This window comes from Hemiscyllium ocellatum, chromosome 7, assembly GCF_020745735.1.
Source record: "Hemiscyllium ocellatum isolate sHemOce1 chromosome 7, sHemOce1.pat.X.cur, whole genome shotgun sequence".
Lineage (NCBI taxonomy): Eukaryota > Metazoa > Chordata > Chondrichthyes > Orectolobiformes > Hemiscylliidae > Hemiscyllium > Hemiscyllium ocellatum.
The window spans coordinates 93,158,117-93,180,597 of NC_083407.1; the positions used below are offsets into that span (position 1 = coordinate 93,158,117).

General features: G+C 42.3%; 1 protein-coding gene across 2 annotated transcripts in view; it reads right to left on the reverse strand.

Moving 5' to 3' along the window:
- Positions 1–22,481, reverse strand: part of vps8 (VPS8 subunit of CORVET complex) — a 543,230-nt gene that overhangs the window by 441,007 nt on the left and 79,742 nt on the right. For both annotated transcript variants that reach the window (XM_060827508.1, XM_060827507.1), the window contains one exon: positions 8,679–8,769. In XM_060827508.1, the coding sequence (XP_060683491.1) occupies positions 8,679–8,769 (91 nt within the window). The remainder of the gene's footprint in view (positions 1–8,678; positions 8,770–22,481) is intronic.

Consider the following 22,481-nt stretch of genomic DNA (forward strand, 5'->3'; position numbering starts at 1 on the left):
TACTACAAATAGGTTTTAATTAAGAGTCTTTAAGATAATCATAGATATAGATTCTTAAGTGTTTATATATAAAATCATTGAAATATTTGAAAGAAAGGTATAAAAACTATTTACAAGGGGCCTCCATTATCTCATTACTGTCACAGTTGAGAAAAAAGGTCACAAGTAACTATGGGAAGTTCAATTTCCCTATATTCTAGATTAGAGTGGTGCTGGAAAAACACAGCAGTTCAGGCAGCATCCGAGGAGCAGAAAAATACACGTTTCGGGCCAAAGCCCTTCATCTATTCCAGCACCACTCTAGTCTAGAATTGGGTTTCCAGCATCTGCAGTCCTTGTTTTTACCCAGCTTCCCTATATACCAAACGTGGCCCATTTCAATCATAGTAACAAGACTACTAATTGAACGATGCATTGGAAACCCAAACATAGTTTAACAACTCAGCACTAATTAACCAATACTATACACTGGAAGGGAGTATGCGCCACCATGTTAATGTTACAAGAAAAGTGTGCAAAAGACACCTGTATTTGAAATTTGAGCATCATTGACCTTTCTTCCAATCTGAGCTGCGGATTAAGAGGGTAATTGAACCCTCACGTTAAGGTCAGCTTCAAGGGGAGTCTTTGGCCTCTCCTTGTACTGTACCAGTGGAAGAGATGAATAAATTACCACTTGCCTCGAGCTCTGCTGCTGTCTCCTGAAAATTTATGATCTCCGTAAGACTCACTCCTATAGTTGGGAACAAGGAACCAGGTAGTAATGCTAAAATATTGTCCTTTCACCTTCAGAATCCCAAACAAACAGAGCTGCGTAGCTCTAGTTGCACTTGACCATAAATGTCAAAAGTGACAGCACCACAATAATTCAAAACCAAATTGATGGCCTAAGTGAGAAATCGCCAAGGCGGCTGAAGTGTGTAATCACATTTTCTTTAAAGACTCATCATTTCAAAACATTGGATGTTGCTTTAGTTCCCATTTGAGCAATGCTGGATTTGACCTTAAGTGCTAGGCCAAGGAGTGGAAGAGTTTCTGTTTTCAATCTGAAAATCTTTTTAGTTGACAACATTCCATCTTTATCTCCCCCTAATTTGATCATACCTACTCCATTGTAACCTCTTATCTTCTTAGTAACCACCTCTTAACCATTCTGGTTCCAAGAAGAACAGTCCTAATTTCTCCCACAACTGCAATCTACATGCTGGTTATATCCTGCGAAATGTCCTCTATGTTTCTAGATCCATTAATAACTAGATGTTATATTGCTGCAATGTTAATGGATGGATAAACTTTGATTGGGACATGGGGCACAACATCCCTGTTTTTCATCAAAAGCAATACCATGGGATCTTTGTTACCAAAGTGCAGACTGGGCCCTGGTTTAATTTTCAGTCCTAAACACACAGTATTTCAAACAGTGCTGTGTGGAGGACTAACCCTGAATTGCATGTTCAAGTCCTGGAAATGCACATGAACAACTAACATTCTGACTCAGAGAAAAGAGTACGACCCATTAATCCAAGGCTGGCACTTCTGGATTGGATAGTTTACACATACAAAATATGTCATAAAGATTCACTGGATAGTAATGACATAAAACTCTAATTTACAAACAATGGTCAGCACAACAAAGGGAGATGGACCCATAGCATACTGTACTAACAGACTGTAAATTATGCAGCTAATTAATTATTCACTTTTTTATTTATGGTTTGGTTCCACTTCAGTCATTAAGAATGAGCAGCTACTGCTGCAGCAATGCTACTTTGCAAGTGTTTCTATCTGAAATAGTCTATTAAAACATATCTAATTCCAGTAACTAGTGTGTGATCTCCGCTAGGCATAACATACATTTCATGAAAAAAAATCTCAAATACGGTTTGTCTGCAACGAAGTTATGCTTTACCCATCTGAGAATGGATACAATGCATCAGTTAGTGAAAAAAAAAGTGCATTAAAGTTTCACTTTATTTTGAAGAAGAACCAAAATACAACTAATCTTTTGATTTCACAGTTTATATTTGCATTATTTTCCAATTTTGTTACCTAAACTTAGTTAATTATTGTAACAGGAGATTTTACTTTTCTTCCACTTCCAATCAATAACAATGGAAAATTTAGTTCAAGTGTAAAGCACTGAAACAACTTTTTTAAACAAATATTAGACAAGTAAATAGTCGAAGTATCTATGGAGAATATTGGTACAGGAGAAAAAGATTTCTTCGAGTGTGTATCATAAAAATAAAAACCAGAGAACTGCAAAAGATACAAATGTAATTGTGAAAATAAAGAAAATTGGTTTCTAATTTTATGCTATTTCAGGGAAAATAAATTCAATTTAAATTAAAATTGACTTCATTCAGCTATATCTGTGGACAGTCTGCACAGCGGCTCCTTTGTTTTATGTAAAGTTATTTCAGAAAAAACAACTAATACACACAGTACGTGCAGTCAGGCCAACAATTTTTTTAATTAAAAACAACCGTCCATATTCTCTTTGTTTGTTGAATCTTATTAAAAATGCACAAACATCCTCACTGTTGCATTTGATTTCCTGTTGTGATGAATTGCTTACTCTTTCTGTTAATGTTTTCCTCTGCCTTGAGAATAATATGACATTCATACAAACCAGTAATTCTAAAATTTAATTGTTGGGATACTTTATGGCAAACTCATGGGCACGTTCTATCAGCTCATGCCTTAACATTTACAAGCAAGGTGAGGGGTATAAAAAGTAATATTTGTGGGAACTGATCCAAACATGCACATGCCAGCAATTTTACAGCAACAGACAATGGTGCTTCCAAGTATTTTGTGTACTATGGTCCTGGAGACCTTCTCTGCAGCTTCACTTCATACATCACCAGACCATCTTTGGTACCTCACCACATCAACTAATTGTAACCATACTACATCCCCATCACTGAAATAACTCCATGAAAGCAGGTATACCGTCAGCAAGTCACCCTTTACTTACATGTGCATGGCACATGAGATTGACTGAAACTATAGCAGACCGGCTCCGAGACTGAGCAGGAATCCTGACATTCCTGTTTTTATCTATCAGCCAGGGCTCCCTGACTGAATGAGATTAACATTTCAATCAGGGAACCCATTCTATAAAGTCCACCTGGCTGACATAATCCAAATCACTACACCACCACATCGCATCCTATGTATTAAGTTCTGGAACAAATGAATTGCTAATTTCATAGACAATGCACTCTTACATTTGCAAGCCATTCCTACAATCAGTCTCGCCAGAGCCAAATTAAGATTTTGTTCAGATTTTTTCAGTACTAACTGCACTTAAACTTTTGCCAATCATTCCTTAAAGGTAGACAAGCAGGCAACTGGAAGAACACAGCAAGCCAGGCAACATCAGGAGATGAAGAAATCAACATTTCGAGTGTAATCTTTTTTCAGGACTGAGTGTGGGTGTAAAGGGAGCTGCAGATAAAAGGATGGGGTGTAGGGTGAGGTCGATGGGAGGAATGAATCCGGTTGGTGGCTGGAAAGAAGAGTCAATGAGAGGAATGGAAGAGAGGGGTAAGGGCTGGGAAGGGAGTCATGAGAGGGAAGGGAGGTTATTTGAAATTGAAGAACTCAATGATGCGTCCCCTTTGCTGTAAGCTGCCCAGGCGGAAGATGAGATGTTGTTCCTCCAATTTGTGGTCTAATTCACTGTGGCAATGGAGGAGGCCAAGGATGGTCATGTGGAAAGGGAATGGGAAGGGGAATTAAGAGGGGCGGTGACCCCGGGAGGTCCAGTCGCCCTTGCGGGCCCGGCTGTGATGCGGGGTGAACCGTTCCCTTAGTTTACAGTCGGTCTCCCCGACGTAGAGAAGACCACATCAGGAGCATTTGATGCAGTTAACGAGGTTGGAAGAGAGGCAGGTGAACCTCTGTCTCACCTAGAAGGACTGTTTGGGGCCCTGGATGGAGGTGAGGGGAGGTGGGGGGGGCGTGTACTGGCAGTTTTTACATCTTTTCTGGTTGTAGGGGAAAGTACCTGAGGTCAGGGAATCAGACCGCAAATTGGAAGAAAAATACCTTGTCTTTCATCTGGACAGCTAAAGCCCGGAGGACTCAACACAGTTCTCCAATTTCAAATAAACTTCCTTCCCATCACCAGATTCCCTTCCCAACTTCTCCCCCTCCCTTCCAATCCTCTCAGTGATCCTTCCATTCAGCCACCAACCGGATTCACTCCTCCCATCCACCAAACAGGTTGTTCGCTCTTCACTTATCCCCACCTTTAGGGAACATTTCCGGGACACATGCACCAATTAACCCCACCGTCAACACCCCCTCCCACTCTGCCAAGGACATGCTGGTCCTGGACCTCCTCCATCGCCATTCCCTCACTACCTGATGTCTGGCGGAAGAACGCCTCATCTTTCGTTTCGGAACACTTCAACCCAGGGTATCAATGTGGACTTCACCTGTTTCCTCATTTCCCCAGTTCCTACTTTCCAGTTCAGCACCATCCTCATGACATGTCCTACCTGCCAACCTTCCTTCCCACATCCTCTCTGACCTATCACCTACATCCCCACCTCCATCCATCTATTGTACTCGTGGTTACCTTCTCCCCAGCCCCACCCCCATCCAATTAATCTCTCCACCTCAGAGGCTCCCTGTCTTCATTCCTGATGAAGGGTTTTGCTGGAAACGTTGATTTTCCCACTCCTCAGATGCTGCCTGACCTGGTTGCTTTTCCAGCACCACTCTAATCTAGACTCTGATCTCCAGCATCTGCAGTCCTCACTTTTGTCCACTTATCCCTACCTCAGCACCCTGCCCCTCCCCACCCACACCCTCCCCTATTCCTGGAGATGGGTTACACCCAGAACGTTGACTTCTTCACATCCCATTGCTGCCTGGCTTGCTGTGTTCTTCCAGCCTCCTGCTTGTCTAGATTCCAGCATCTGCAGTTTTTTTTTGTCTCTAATCATTCATAGAATCATAGAGATGTACAGCACGGAAATAGACCCTTTAGTCCAACTCATTCATGCCAACCAGATATCCCAACCCAATCTAGTCCCACCCGGCCCATATCACTCCAAGCCCTTCCTTTTCATATACCCATCCAGATGCCTTTTAAATGTTGCAATTGTACCAGTCTCCACCACTTCCTCGGGCAGCCCATTCCACAAATGTACCAACCTCAGCATGAAAAAATTGCCCCTTATGTCTCTTTTACATCTTTCCCCTCTCACACTAAACCTATGCCCACACTACCCAATGTCCTGTACAGCCGCAATATGACCTCCCAACTCCTGTACTCAATACTCTGACCAATAAAGGAGAGCATACCAAACACCTTCTTCACGATCCTATCGACCTGCGACTCCACTTTTGAGGAGCTATGAACCTGCACTCCAAGATCTCTTTGTTCAGCAACACTCCCTAGGACCTTACCATTAAGTGTATAAGTCCTGCTAAGGTTTACTTTCCCAAAATGCAGCACCTCACAGCAGTATTCTTCAATATGGTAATTTGCTTGTAAGCTTTATGATAACAAATTTTAAAGACTTTGTTTAGTTTATTCATCTGAATTAATGTACTCAAATAAATTTTTGTATTCATCACAGTGTATTTTGTAACACAACATGGTCCAGGGTGATAAATAAACCAATTCAGAAATCATCCGAATCAAATTATTCACCACCCTTCCAAACTGGATTCCCTAATTTGGAAAAAGTCCCAAGGAATTCATGTTGAACTAAAGTGGCTATTAGGAATTATGTACAAATGTTCACTAATGAAATAGTTTTAAGGAAAGGTGATGGAAAAGTTTCAAGAAGAGAATTTCTACGTTTCGGGCCTAAATAACTGAAAGAATGGTTTGCACGCACATGATGCTTATGCCAGATTAAGAAAACAAACAGTTCCAGGACTGGAATAAAGAATGAAAAGGTGAGATGTTAGTGCACGGACCAAAAATGTGAAGGAAGTCACAAAAACAGGGGGAATGAGATCATGAAGGAATAGAAACACAACCAGAAATGTACTGTGGAGATATTGATGGACTAAGGTCCGAAATAAATTAATGAGGACAGAAAAGATAGGTGTGAAGTGAGAGGAAAGTAGGAAACTTGGTTTTCTCCTTTGGTAAAAGTAATTAGGGAGACTTAGTGTGAAGTAGAATATGGGCAACAAAGTTTAAAACGAGATGAAGCTTCCATGATATGAACATGGAAGATGGGAAACGTTTAATTGGTTTCTTCAAACTTTTGATAAGCTACAATGGGATTTGGGAGAACTGTCTTAGGAAATGAGGCTTCCTGTAAAATGATTGTAGGTGAAGTAACAAGTGCACAATAAGTTAGTACATTAGAAAACACAAGATCAACAACACTTAGCCAATGAGGCAGAAAACAATAGACAAATATTCATGACACGACCATTGTCATGACATTCACAAGACATGGAACTTTCTCACAATAGATGAGATACATCACAGAGGTCATCACTCCTATGAGGTTTTTCCTCATATTTGTTTTAAGTCACAAATATAGAGTCAGAGTTATAGCGGTTTACATTACAGAAAAAGGCCCTTCTGCCCAATAAGTCTGCACCAAACAAAAACAACAACCTAATTATTCTAATCCCATTTTTTCTGCATTTAGCCCATACTCTGCATGCCTTGACATCACAAGTATACATGTGAATACTTCTTAAATGTTATGAGGTTTCTATCGTACCATCCTTAAAGGCAGCATGTTTCAATTCCCACCACCCTCAGTGAAGATAAACATTCCACACATCTCACCTAAACCTCCTGCCTCTCACATGAAATCTATGTCCTCTGGTGATTGATCACTCCCTTCAATTTTGTCGATGCCTCTCAATGTTATACACCACAATCACAACAACCATCCTCACCACCATCACCCCTCCAAGTCCCATCTGCTCCAAGAAAAACAAGCGAATCGACATTGCGGGCTTTTGCCCGAAATGTCTATTCTCCAGCTCCAGAGATGCTGCCTGACCTGCTGTGCTTTTCCAGCATCTGCAGTCCTCACTTTCTCCAAGAAAAACTCCCTCAATCTGTCAAATCTCTAAAACTCTCCAGCCCAAGCAATATCCTTGTAAATCTCCTCTGCACACTCTGCAAAATAATCACATCCCTCCAATAATATTATTAGTTTTTTTTATTATTAGATTCTCTATCGTGTAGAAACAAGTCCATACCAACCCTCCGAAGAGCAACCCTCCCAGACCCATTCCCTACATTCACCCCTGACTAATGCACCTAATACTATGCTGAAAATGTGTTGCTGGAAAAGCGCAGCAGGTCAGGCAGCATCCAAGGAGCAGGAGAGTCGACGTTTTAGGCATGAGCCCTTCTTGAGGATTCCTGAAGAAGGGCTCATGCCCGAAACGTCGACTCTCCTGCTCCTTGGATGCTGCCTGACCTGCTGCGCTTTTCCAGCACTGCATTTTCAGCTCTGATCTCTAGCATCTGCAGTCCTCACTTCCACCTAATACTATGGACAATTCAACATGGCTAATTCACCTGACCAGCACATCTTTGGACTGTGGGAGAAAACCAGAGCACGCGAAGGAAACCCACGCAGACACAGGGAGAATGTGCAAACTCCACACAGACAGTTGCCCGAAGAGGGAATTGAACTCGGGTCCCTGCCACTGTGAGGCAGCAGTGCTAGCCACCGTGGACTCCAGAGCTGCACACAATACTCAAACTGTAGTCTAACCAACATTTTACACAGTCCCACCATAACCTTCCTGCTCCTAAACTATACAGTAGAGAGTAGAGTAGCTTTTTATTGTCATTGCTACCATATACAACAGATACAGTAAAAACAAGACAGCGCTCCTCCAGGACCGAGGGTGGTACATGGACAGCACAGACTACACAATCATACACAGCATAAAGTGCATAAGTACAAAAGTATTCTTACAAGATCATCCCCATTATGACACACACAACACACACCACAGAAACCACTTAATCAGTCCATCCAGTTCGCAAGGAAAGCATATCCCTTTTTAACTGAGAACAATGTTTTTACTCCACCTCAATCTTCTTTAAGGATTTGGAACTGTGAAGTTCTCCACCCCTCAACTCTAAATTCTTCGACAATATTTGAGCCATTAAAACCTGAGCTGACTGTCACTTAACCACAACTTCTCAATTTAGTTGATATCGTTCCCTCTTTAGCTTTTGTAGAATTCATCACGATGGGCTTTGTCCTGTCAACTGGGTTTGTTACTGATGGAAACTTGCACACGGCACTAAAGTACACAACTATTCAGCACTTGCATGCACTGCAAGCAGACAGCTTTTTTTAAGAGAGGTGGTTTGTTCCTTTGATCTATCTTTACAACAGGATAATCACCAGACATTGCCAATTTAAAATGATTGCCAAAACATTTACAGAGGTGAGAATCATTTCCACTCAGAGTTGTTAAGATTTGGAATGTCTTGGCAGAAGTTGATCCAATAAATAATTTTTAAAGGAATTAGCAGACGCTCGAAAATGTGGAACCCTCAGGTTACTTCCAAAAAGCGAGCCTGGAGGACATAGCAAGACAGCTGTTTGAGAGTGACAAACAGACACGGCAGGCTGAACGAGAAAAACATATTAAAAGTCATCAAATGAATTGCCCAATCCATTTTGAAAGCATGAAAGGTCATCACTCACCAACCACTGCTTTTGCTTTTCCTTCATGAAAGGACCAGGCCAGAGATAGTGCCTCAATGAATCGCTCCTGCTTCAGCAAGTAATCCACCCTCTGTAGACAAAGCATTGTGAGAAAAAGATACATCAAGGTTCACACTACCGAAGAGTGAGGTCTATAGGAAGTACGTACTTCCTTACAGCATGGACAGACAAATCACATGTCACCTACAGTTCAACTGCCGTGGCCGACGTGGTTACCCGATTCCACAATACAGAATGGGGCCAAAATACTAATACGACACACTTCATGCAGCTTTGTCTAACAATGACAATGGAAAATTTAGCTAACATTTCAGAAAATTAGGTGGTAAATTTTATGCTTCATAACAGTTAAATGGGACAATATCATACAGTGTAGGGAAAAAAGTTTTTTTTAAATGAACACAGTTCCAGCAAAATATATGAAAAGAATGCATTTAATTTTTAAAATCACTGAAGCTAAAGAAAGTTTTGATTTCTCTCCTCAAAGTAAATTGATCAACTTTTGAAAGAATTACATTTCAGCAATTAAGAAAAATGAAGCTGCTTTAATATTGGAAAAAGTCCACATAAAAACTCAAGACAAAAGCACTGTCAAGAAGCAATTCACTAGTATGTTACTAAAATATAAATCAATGCTTTTTGTATCCCATCCAAAAAAAACACATTGATCTTTCAGCAGCAAGTTAAAAGCATTTAGTGCTAGTAGCAACAAAGCAAAAAAAAAATCAATTCATAGTTTTTGGAAAACAAAACAACTGCATGATCAGAATTAGCTCCAGCTTGCATAGCTACAACAGACACAAACACATACCTATCTGAATTAGTTACACCAAAAACTTGTATGGATCACCTTCGACAAAGAAAAATGCCCTAAAACTCTGAATTCAGAGACCAAGATTAAGATGGGATGAATTACTCTAATACAGGCAAGCCTGAAGCTGGAAGCACGCCAGGCAGCATCGGGAGGTGGAGAGGTCAAGGCTTTAAGTATAACCCTTCTCCACCTCCTGATGCTGCCTGGTTAGCTGTGTTCTCCCAGTCTCCTACTTGTCTACCTTGGATTCCAGCAGCTGCAGTTTTTGTTGTGTCGAATTACTCTAATAGACAAAATCTATAGATCAGCCCTATAGTTGAGGAGAAGTGGAGAAATAAATATATCAGAAAATTTCTGGAGTTCAAATAAAATTGAGCATCAGTTATTCTGAATAAACTGGCAGGAGGTAAAGAAAAGGGAAAAGGGAACACAGTATTTATATGTAAGTGCATGATTGTATGTTCTGCCTTCCTTATCCAGTATGTAAAACGCACTACTAGGCAGCAATCACCTTTTGATCCCAAATGAAAACAAACCAGAACAAACTAGTAATTTGAATGGTGGTGGAGGAGGGGGTGGGGTGACATAACTAGGGAATAGAAATCACAGCCAAATAAGACTGAACACCGTGATGGAGAAAAATAAAAGACCAAAGTAACAGATGAAAAACCGCAAAATGCAGATGGGATGAGTAAAGAACGAGGAAAGTTTAACCAGAAAAACATTTGTAGACATAAAACTGTGAGAAGGATTCAAAATGGTGATTAAGGACAAACTAGCCAATAATGATGTGAATAAATTAAGGGATAAAAGGGTAGAGAAAAACTAGAGAAAAAGTGAACACAGAGAACAAAGGAGAAGATAAGAGCAGGAAAAGGACTGGAAAGAAGTCCAAAAAGATGGGAAAACAATGACGAGCTACAAATTAGATCAAATATCATTTAAATGTAATATATTTCACATACATATAACATGATAGGCACACATGACAAACTCTCCAGAAATGACAGTGAGTTAACAGAAATATTAAATAGTTTGCCTCATTATTGATCAGGGATTAACAAACAGGTATGACATTAGATATGACTAAAGTAGACAAGAAGATGTTCAATCACAAGGGAGAGGTTGTTCATCATGTAAAATCTGGCAATACACTTGGAGTATTGCGTACTGTTCTGGTCACTGCATTATAGAAAGGGTGTGGAAGCTTTGGAAAGGGTTCAGAGGAGATTTACTAGGATGTTGCCTGGTATGAAGGGAAGGTCTTGTGAGGAAGGGCTAAGGGATTTGAGGCTGTTTTTGTTATAGAGGCGACTTAGTTGAGACATAAGATAATCAGAGGGATAGATCGGGTGGACAGTGAGAGCCTTTTTCCTCGGATGGTGATGGCTAGCACGAGGGGACATAGCTTTAAATTGAGGGGTGATAGCTATAGGAGAGATGTCAGTAGTAGTTTCTTTACTCGAAGAGAAGTGGGGGTGTGGAATGCCCTGTCTGCAACTGCAGTAGACTCACCAACTTGAAGGGCACTTAAATGGTCATTGGATAAACATATTGATGAAAATGGAATAGGGTAGGATAGATTGTCTTCAGATTAGTTCCACAGGTCCACGCAACATTGAGGGCCGCAGGGTGTGTACTGCACTGTAATGTTCTATGTTCTATAAGCAATACTTAGAATCAAAATCCTGATCTCAGAGTGAACTGTTTATACCCGTTTTCGAAGTTATGAATGAGACAGCAGATGTACTATTACAGGTGCATGAGCATTCATTTTAAATAAGGGAATATTATCAAAGGACTGGTTAACAACCCTGCTGCATGGTTGTGCCATCATACAAGTCACCACACAGGGCTTGTTCTTAGAAATAAGGTGTGACCAAACACATGAAAAAACACATGCAAAAACTAAATTTTACACAGAACATTATTGGAAAACAGGGAATTTAATTTTGTTTGCTTATAAAGAGAGACTGAACAAGTCCAAAGAACTTATTGGTGAGATGGACATTTGTTGTAGGAATGCTGACATAGTCTTTGCTAAAAGAACCATCCAGAAAATGAAATTGTAATGATCAGGTCAGTGGAGATTCCAACAACAAAGCGCAGAAGAGACATTCAGCCAATCAAGACTGTACTGACTCTTTTCGGGAGTGACTCAGTGAGTCTCACTCTTTCCAATATCTCTATAAATACTTCTCTTCTTCAAGTATTTATTCAAATTTCTTTGGAAGGTTACTATTCAATCTGTATTCACCAGCCTATCAGACAATGCATTCCCATTCACAACCATAACAAAACAAAGAACTAACTACTTGCTATGTAGAAATGTTTTCTTCATGTACCCTCTGGGTCTTTTATGAATCATCTTAAATTCCCTATTATTGACCATTCAACTAAGTTGATTGGGGGACAGATAAAGGGAAGCTGGAAAAAGGGAAGCCTTCAAAAATGAAACAACAACATTCCAGAGACAGTATTTTCCTGCTAGGATGAAAGACACGGTAGACAAGGAGGCTGGAAGCTCACAGCAAGCCAGGCAGCATCAGGAGGTAGAGAAGTCAATGTTTTGGGTGTAACCCTTCTTCAGAGCTGGGGGTGGGTGTAAAGGGAGCTGCAGCTAAAAGGAGTGGGGGTCAGGGTGGTGAAATGGGGCTAGGTGAAGACAGGTAGAGGGTACAACCTGTTTGGTCGACAGGAAGAATGAATCCGGTTGGTGGGAGGGAGAGTGGAAAGGGGGGGGTGGCTGGGCAGGGAGAGGGAGGGGATGGGAAGGGAGTTGGGGGATGGGAAGGGAGGTTATTTGAAATTGGAAGGGCTAGTCTGTCTTTAGGGGCCAGGCTGCATTGCTCGGCGAAATGTGCTGTTTGGTCTGTTTGATGCAGTAAACCTGGTTGGAAGAGAGTCAGGTGAACCTCTGTCTCACCTGGAAGGACTGTTTGGGGCCCTGGATTGAGGTGAGTGGGGGTGATGTGCCGGTAGGCTTTGCATCTCTTCCGGTTTCAGGGGAAGGTACCTGGAGGTTCGGGGGGTTGGTGTGCAGAGGGCAAACTAAAGACTGGCAAAGGGAACAGTCCTTGCAGAGAGGGGTGGAGAGAGGAAGATGCCTGGTAGATGTAGAAAATGCTGGATAACGAGAGAAATTGAGGTTTTGGTTAAGTAAAAAGATGAAGCATAGGTCCTGTATAGACAGCAGAGATTTACAGAATCCTTAGATTATAAAGTTAGTAGGAGGATACTTAAGAAGAAAATCAGGAAGGCAAAAAGAGGACATGAGGTAGCTTTGGCAAACAGGGTTAAGGAGAATCCAAAGGGTTTTTACAAATGCATTAAGGACAAAAGGATAACTAGTGATACAATAGGGCCCCTCAAAGATCAGCAAGGCGGCTTTTGTGTGGAGCTGCAGGAAATACTAAACGAGTATTTTGTATCAGTGTTTACTGTGGAAAACGACATGGAAGGTATAGAATGTGGGGAAATAAATGGTGACATCTTGAAAAATGTCCATAATATAGAGGTGGTGGTGCTGGACGTCCTTAAATCGATTAAAAAAAATGGATAAATCCCCAGGACCTGATCAGGTGTACCCTAGAACTCTGTGGGAAGCTGGGCCCCTTGCTGAGATGTTTGTATTATTGATAACCACAGGTGAGGTGCCGGAAGACTGGAGACTGGCTAACATGGTGCCCATATTTAAGAAAGGGGGTAACAAAAAGCCAGGAAACTACAGACCAGTGTGGCTGACATCAGTGGTGGGCAGGTTGTTGGAGGGAATCCTGAGGAACAGGAATGACATGCATTTGGATAGGAAAGGTCTGATTAGGAATAGTCAAGATAGCTTTGTGCTTGGGAAATCATGTCTCACGAAGTGACAAAGAGGATTGATGAGGGCAGAGCGGTTGGCGTGATCTATATGGACTTCAATAAGGCGTTCGACAAGGTTCTGCATAGTAGACTGGTTAGCGAAGTTAGATCACATGGAAGAAAGGGAGAACTCAACATTTCGATACAGAACTGACTGGCTCGAAGGTAGAAGAGAGAGTATGTTGATGGAGGACTGCTTTTCAGACTGGAGGGCTGTGACCAGCGGTGTGCCACAAGGATTGGTTCTGGGTCCACTGCTTTTCGTCATTTATCCGAATATCAATTATCCAAATATCGGATTATTCGAAGATTTCAAGGTTATGGTAGAAACATTACATCAAAGAGGTGTTTCCAACACTGATTATGCCTTTTGTTTACAATGATTAAAAGTGAACTCAGCTTAATGAAATGCTGCCAAGAACAGTCCTGGACATCAATGGGAGCCCAGGTGCCATCTCCAAATGACTGACCTCTTGCCCCCTCTCTCTCCCCCCACACTTTCTCTGCAGTTCTACACAGGCATGTACCTAAACCCTCCTTCCCCAGATAATCTCTCCAACATTATCCTGCACATCGCAAAGGTGGAGCCTGTCAAAAGGTTGCTGTACAAGTTTGTTTGTGACTGTGTGTGTGTGTGTGTGTGTGTGTGTGTGTGTGTGTGTGTGTGTGTGTGTGTACACGTGTGTGCACTACTTGGAGACTCACCCCCAAAAACGCAGCAGCAGCAGGAGCCTTGTTGTTGGTATCCAGTCCACTGCTTTGGAGGGGGGGTGGGAACAGTGGGGCTGGATGGGGGAGGTACTGGAAGGGATGGGGGCACACGGGGGGCAGGCAGGGGGCAGTGCGATGGGTGGGGCCAGTCGCTGGCTGGTGTTGGACGGGTTTGAGGAGTGGGGGCTCACACGCAGTGTGCTGATGCCTAGTCTCCTGAAAGGGGAGCAGGTTTAACAGAAAACTCCAAGCCCCAGAGGGAAGGCATTGAATCAACTAACCGAATAATCAATTATCTGAACATAATAGTGTCTGCCCATCTTGTTTGGATAATCGAGGTTCCTCTGTAAATGATTTGGAATGTGAACATAGAAGGTATAGTTATGATGAGGTGGCGGTGTTGGACTGGGGTGTACAAAGTTAAGAATCACACATCAGGTTATAGTCCAACAGGTTTATTTAGAAGCACTAGCTTTTGGAATGTTGCTCCTGATGAAGGAGCAGTGCTCCAAAAGCTAGTGCTTCCAAATAAACCTCTTGGACTATAACCTGGTGTTGTGTGATTATTAACAAGGTATAGTTAATAAGTTTGCAGATGGCACCAAAATCGGAGGTGTCGTGGACAACAAAGACGGTTACTTCAGAGCACAAATGTATCTTGAACAGATGGGCCAATGAGCTGAGGAGAGGCAGATGGAGTTCATTTAAATAAATGTGATGTGCCGCATTTTGGAAAGGCAAACCAGAGCAGGACTTATACACTTAATAGTAATGTCCTAGGGAGTGCTGCTAAACAAAGAGATCTTATAGCGCAGGTTCATAGTTTCTTTAAATTGGAGTCATTAGCAGATAGGATAGTCAAGGCGACATCTGGCATGCTTTCCTTTATTGGACAGAGCATTGAGTATAGGAATTGGGAGGTCATGTTGCAGCTGTACAGGACATTGGTTAGGCCATTTTTGGAATATTGTGTCCGATTCTGGTCTCCTTCCTATTGGAAGGATGTCATGAAACTTGAAATAGTTTAGAAAAGATTTACAAGGGTGTTGCCATGTTTGGAGGACTTCAGCTACAGCGAGAGGCTGAATAGGCTGGAGCAGTTTATCCTGGAACATCAGAGACTGAGGGCTGACCTAAAAGAGGTTTATAAAATCATGAGGTTCAATAAACCTCTTTTCCCTGAAGTGGGAGAATCTCGAATTAGGTTTAGAGTGAGAGGGGCAAGATTTAAATGAGATTTAAGGAGATGTTGCGTGCATGGAACAAGCTGCCACAGGAAGTGGTGGAGGCTGGTACAATTGCAACATTTAAAAAGCATCTGGATGGGTATAAGAATAGGAAGGGTTTGGAAGGATATGGGTTGGGTGCTGGCAAGTGGGACTAGACTAGAATGGGATATCTGATTGCTATGGATGAGTTGGACTGAAGGGTCTGCTTCAGTGCTGTATATCTCTATGAAACTATTTGATACAGTTTCTCTTCAATTACTCTACCTTGGCCTTTCACCATATTGGATACTTCATCAAGTCTATTTCTGGCCTCCTTTATTCTGAGAACCCCAGTTTCTCTTGTGCGTCCACACACTTAAAACTCTGTTTTTTAGGACTAATCCCAGGAATTCTATTCTGTACCCTCTCCAAAAGTTGAGTCCCCAGGATTGGACATAAGACTTTAGTTGGGATCAAACTATTGTTTTATATAGGTTCAGCATAACTTCCCAGCTTTTGTGCTCAACACCTGTACTAATAAAACCCAGGATCCCACATTGTTACTATAACAAATAGTTAAGCAACTATTTGAGATTAATTGATTAATTAATTGACAGGATAAATATAAATGGTGAACAAGTAGGATTGATATGTGGAAGGAGATACAAGACTTTGGTGTCTGCTGCACTAACTTGTTTGGATCTGAATTGACAGTTGTATCAGAGAACGAATGCATAAAGGTATTCGTTGGAAATTAACAGTTCTTTTCAGACACAAAACTGTTTATAGAGTTTGAACAATGATTGAAAGTAAAGGTAAAGTGTCAAGATATAACTTCACATTGATGTTCGGTTAAACTGAAACTCAAGATAATGGAAAAAATCAAGTGGATCTGTGGACCTATTATCTTTTTAACAAAGGAAAAGACAAGTTTGAGACATTTGCTTTTTATTAGATGCGATATTTGGAGAACACCTAATTAGATTGGAAAATAGCAAATGTACTATTTTATACCAAAAAAGAGAGATGAAAAGCAGGAAACTACAGGTCACTTAAAACTGGAGATGTTAAAAGTTATTGAAATTATAACAGGGCATAATCAACATAATCAGCAGAGTCAACATGGCATTGTGAAAAGAAAATAATGGTGACCAAGCTATTGGTATTGTTTGATGAGGTTACACATGGTGTGGGTGAACTGTAATTAGATTTCTGGAAGGCATGTAATGAGTCACAGTCGTACAGCCCAGAAACAGACGGTCCAACCAGTCCATGCTGACTATAAAACCAAAGAAAACAAGTCCCACCTGCCCCTGCTCTTGGCCCATATACCTCCAAACATTTCTTATTAATGTACTTACCCACAGGTCTTTTAAATATTGCAACCATATCCACAACCACCACCTCCCCTGGATGTTCATTCCACACACGAACCACTCTGTGCAAAAAAAATTGCCCCCGATGTTGTTTTTAAATCTTTCTCCTCTCATCTTAAAAATAAGCCTCTTAGTCTCAATATCCCCTACCCTAAGGAAAAGATGCCTTAGCTATACCCCTCCTGATTTTAGTAAGGTCACCTCTCAACCTTCTATGCTCCAGTGAAAAACATTCCAGCCTTTCTCCTATAACTCAAACTCTCCATACCCAGCAACATCCTGGTAAATCTCTTCAAACCCTCTCCAGTTTAATAATGCCCTTCCTATAACAGGGAGAGCAGAAACTTGACGCAGGACTCCTGAAGAGGCCTCACTAGCATCCTTTACATCCTCCACATAACATCCCACCTCGGATACACAAAGGTATGAGCAATGAAGACAAGTGTGCTAAATGCCTTCTTAACCACCCTGTCCACCTGTGATGCAAGCTTTAAAGAATTATATACCTGAACACCCTTAGTCACTCTGTTCCATAACACTACCCAAGGCCCTGCTTTTGTTTGTTTCACAAATACCTTGCATTTATCCAAATTAAACTCTGTCTGCCACTCTTCAGCCAATTAACACAACTGATCAAGCTCTCTTTGTAGAAAAGTCTTCGACTGACTGAACTGGTCCTCACCCTGAATAACTTCTCTTTCCAATCCTCCCACTTCCTCCAAACTAAAGGAGTTGCCATGGGCACCCGCATGGGCCCCAGCTATGCCTGTCTCTTTGTAGAATATGTAGAACAGTCCATCTTTCGCAAATACACTGGCATCACCCCCCACCTTTTCCTCCGCTACATCGATGATTGTATCGGCGCTGCCTCGTGCTCCCACGAGGAGGTTGAACAGTTCATCAACTTTACCAACACCTTCCATCACGACCTCAAATTCACCTGGACCATCTCAGACTCCTCCCTCCCCTTCCTAGACCTTTCCATTTCTATCTCGGGCGACCGACTCAACACAGACATCTACTATAAACCGACTGACTCCCACAGCTACCTGGACTACACCTCCTCCCACCCTGCCCCCTGTAAAAACGCCATCCCATATTCCCAATTCCTTCGTCTCCGCCGCATCTGCTCCCAGGAAGACCAGTTCCAATACCGTACAGCCCAGATGGCCTCCTTCTTCAAGGACCGCAGATTCCCCCCAGACGTGATCGACAATGCCCTCCACCGCATCTCCTCCACTTCCCGCTCCTCCGCCCTTGAGCGCCGCCCCTCCAACCGCCACCAAGACAGAACCCCACTGGTTCTCACCTACCACCCCACCAACCTCCGTATACAGCGTATCATCCGCCGTCATTTCCGCCAACTCCAAACGGACTCCACCACCAGGGATATATTTCCCTCCCCTCCCCTATCAGCATTCCGCAAAGACCACTCCCTTCGTGACTCCCTCGTCAGGTCCACACCCCCCACCAACCCAACCTCCACTCCCGGCACCTTCCCCTGCAACCGCAGGAAATGCAAAACTTGCGCCCACACCTCCTTCCTTACTTCTCTCCAAGGCCCCAAGGGATCCTTCCATATCCGCCACAAATTCACCTGTACCTCCACACACATCATCTATTGCATCCGCTGCACCCGATGTGGCCTCCTCTATATTGGGAAGACGGGCCGCCTACTTGCAGAACGTTTCAGGGAACACCTCTGGGACGCCTGGACCAACCAACCCAACCACCCCGTGGCTCAACACTTTAACTCTCCCTCCCACTCCACCGAAGACATGCAGGTCCTTGGACTCCTCCATCGCCAGAACACAACAACATGACGGTTGGAGGAAGAGCGCCTCATCTTCCGCCTGGGATCCCTCCAACCACAAGGGATGAACTCAGATTTCTCCAGTTTCCTCATTTCCCCTCCCCCCACCTTGTTTCAGTCGATTCCCTTGAACTCAGCACTGCCCTCCTAACCTGCAATCCTCTTCCTGACCTCTCCGCCCCCACCCCACTCCGGCCTATCACCCTCACCTTGACCTCCTTCCACTTATCACATCTCCATCACCCCTCCCCCAAGTCCCTCCTCCCTACCTTTTATCTTAGCCTGCCTGGCACCCTCTCCTCATTCCTGATGAAGGGCTCTGGCCCGAAACGTCGAATTTCCTGTTCCTTGGATGCTGCCTGACCTGCTGTGCTTTAACCAGCAACACATTTTCAGCTCTCTTTGTAGAAATCCTGTTACACCAACAATCTTGGTGTGATCTGCAAATGTACTAACCATGCCTTCTGCATTCTCATCTAAATCATTTTTATCAATGACAAACAAAAGTGGACCAAGTAGTGAACTTTTCGGACCACCACTTGTCACAGGACTCCAGTCCGAAAAACACACTCCACATCAAATGTTACTGTGGAAAATAAAAGCTCGTAGTGTAAGGGGTAGCATGTTGATATATGTAAAAGATTCTAGAGCTAACAAAGAGCAGGGATTAGGCATAAATGGGTCTTTCATATTGGCAAGAGTGGTGTGTCAAAGGAATCATTGCTGGGACCTCAACTGTTCACAATTTATTTAGATTACCTACAGTACAGAAACAGGCCCTTTGGCCCAACAAGTCCACACCGACTCTCTGAAGAGCAACCCACCCAGATCCATTCCCCTACTCATGCCCGTATCACTATGGGCTAAATTGCCCATAGTGACTTGCACATCTTTGGAGTGCAGCACCCAGAGGAAACCCACACAAACATGGAGAGAATGTGCAAACTCCACACAGACAGTCCCCCAAGGATGGAATTGAACCTAGGTCCCTGGCACTGCAAGGCAACAGTACTAACCACTGAGCCACCATGCCGCCCTTGTATAAATGATGAATGAAGGGGCAGTAGATATGGTTGAATAATTTGTTGATGACATAGATAAGAAAGTAACAGAGGACAGCTGAATGCTGCAGTGGGAAGCAAAGATTATGTGCATGATTAAAGATATGTGAAATGGAGAATTGTGGAAGACAATGTGGGAAAAATTTGAAAGCATCCATTTTGGCAGAAAGAATGAAAAAGCACATGATCTACACAGTGTGAGATTGCAATGCATGAATCACAAAACGTCACTGACGCAGGTACATCAATAATTTAGAACAACTAATGTAATGTTATCTTTTTCATGAAAGTAATTGAATACATAAGTAGAGAAGTTATACTTCAGTTATTATGAGTCTGCATCTTGGTTATGTGTACAGTACTAGTCACCTTCTTTAATAATGTAAATAGATTGTAACCATTTCACAGAAGGTTTACCAAACTGGAGTATTTGGGTGTATTTTTTACAATCATTGTTTAAAAGCCAGGGGACAACCATTTACAAAAGAGACTCGATATCTTCTTCTCAGGAGGTTTGTGTCCTCGGAGTACTCTTTCTGGAAAATGTGGTAGAAGCAAACTTTCTTAAAATATTTTTTAAAGCCAAGGTAGATTCCCATTAAGCAAAGGGGCAAAACATTCTCAGGGGTAGGTGGGAAGAGAAATTTGTGTGAGAATCAGGTCAGCCACAATCTTACTGAGTGGCAGACCAGGCTTAAAGGTGCTGAAGGTTCTACTGCAGCACCTTGTTGATATGTTAGTAAGCATTAGGTAGAACGCATTTTCAAAGTGAGAGACTCAACAATTTGACACTGAGGAACGTTTAGCAGTTCTATTAAAATTTTTGAACAGAATTTCAAAAAAATGACGCATTAAATATATAAGGCACAGTTAGTCTTTAATAATTAAGGAAGCAGGATGGATATTCTATGGAGGAATACATGATACAGTTTAACAGACGATAGGCAAGATAACAAAAATCCTGCTTGGAAATTCCCAAGTCAGAGCTTGACTTTAAATAGCTTGAAGCCACATGACACCAGGTTATAGTCCAACAGGTTTACTTGAAATTACAAGCTTTCAGAGCACTGCTCCTTTATCAGGTGAGAAAACCTGTTGGACTATAGTCTGGTATCTTAGAACATAGAACATGACAGCAGAGTATAGGCCCTTCGGTCTTTGATGTTGCGCCGACCAGTGGAACCAAGTTGAAACCTATCTATCCTGCATTACTCCATTATCATCCATATGTTTATCCAATGACCACTTACATGCCCTTCGAGTTGGTGAGTCTACTACTGTTGCAGGCAGGGCATTCCACGCCCCTACTACTCTCTGAGCAAAGAAAATACCTCTGACACCTGTCTTATATCTATTACCCCTCAATTTAAAGCTATATCCCCTTCTGGTAGCCATCACCATCCGAGGAAAAAGGCTCTCACTGTCCACACTATCTAATCCTCTGATTATCTTATAGTAGTGAGTTTTGAGAAGATTTGGAGCTCAGATTGAGATTCTGGAAGTAGGTTTGCTCGCTCAGCTGGAAGGTTTGTTTTCAGACGTTTAGGCAACATCTTCAGTGAGCCTCCGAATGAAGCACTGGTGGTGTAGCCTGTTTTCTATTTATAGATTTGAGTTTCCTAGGGCCGGTGATGTCATTTCCTGTGATGACATCATTTCCTACGGTGATGTCATTCCCTGTTCTTTTTCTCAGAGGGTGGTAAACATCTGAAAACAAACCTAGCAGCTCAACAAGCAAACCTACATCCAGGATTATATGTCTCAATTAAGTCACCTCTCAACCTCCTTTTCTCTAATGAAAACAGCCTCAACTCCTTCAGCCTTTCCTCATAAGATCTTCCCTCCATACCAGGCAACATCCTAGTAAATCACCTCTGAACCCTTTCCAAAGATTCCACATCCCTCCTATAATGCAGTGACCAGAACTGTATGCAATACTCTAAGCACAGCTGCACAAGAGTTTTGTACAACTGCAACATGACCTCGTGGCTCTGAAACTCTACCAATAAAAGCTAACACACCATATGCTTTCTTAACAACCCTGTCAACCTTGGTGGTAACTTTTAGGGATCTATGTAAATGGACACTGAGATCTCTCTATTCATCTACACTGTCAAGCATCTTACCATTAGCCCATAATCTTTATTCCTATTGCGCCTTCCAAAGTGAATCACCTCACGCTTTTCCGCATTTAACTTCATCTGCCACCTCTCAGCCCAGCTTGGCAGCTTACCTATGTCCCTCTGTAATCTACAACAAGCTTCCGCACTCGTCCACAACTCTACCGACTTTAGGGGCATCCACAAATTTACTAACCCATCCTTCAACGCCCTCACCCAGGTCATTTATAAAAATGACAAACAGCAGTGGACCAAAAACAGATCCTTGTGGTACACCACCACTAGTAACGGAACTCCAGGATGAACATTTCTCATTAACCACCACTCTACATCTTCTTTCAGTTAGCCAATTTCTGATCCAAACTGCTAAATCATCCTCAATCCCATGCTTCCGTATTTTCTGCAATAGCCCAGCATGGGGAACCTTATCAAACATGTTACTGAAATCCATATATACCATATCAGCCGCTATACCCTCCTCCACCTGTTTGGTCACCTTCTCAAATTCTCAATACGGTTTGTGAGGCACAACCTACCCTTCACAAAATCATGTCAACTATCTCTAATCTACTGATTCCTTTCTAGAAGATTATAAATCCCATCTCTTGTAATCTTTACCAGGGTTGTGTCTATTCCCCTTCTTGAACAAGGGGACATCATTTGCTAACCTCCAGTCTTTGGCACTATTCCTGTAGACAATGACAAAATAAAGACAAAGCCAAAGGCTCTGTAATCTCCTCCCTGGCTTCCCAGAAAATCCTAGGACAAATCCATCCAGCCAAGGGTACTTACCTATTTTCACACTTTTCAGAATT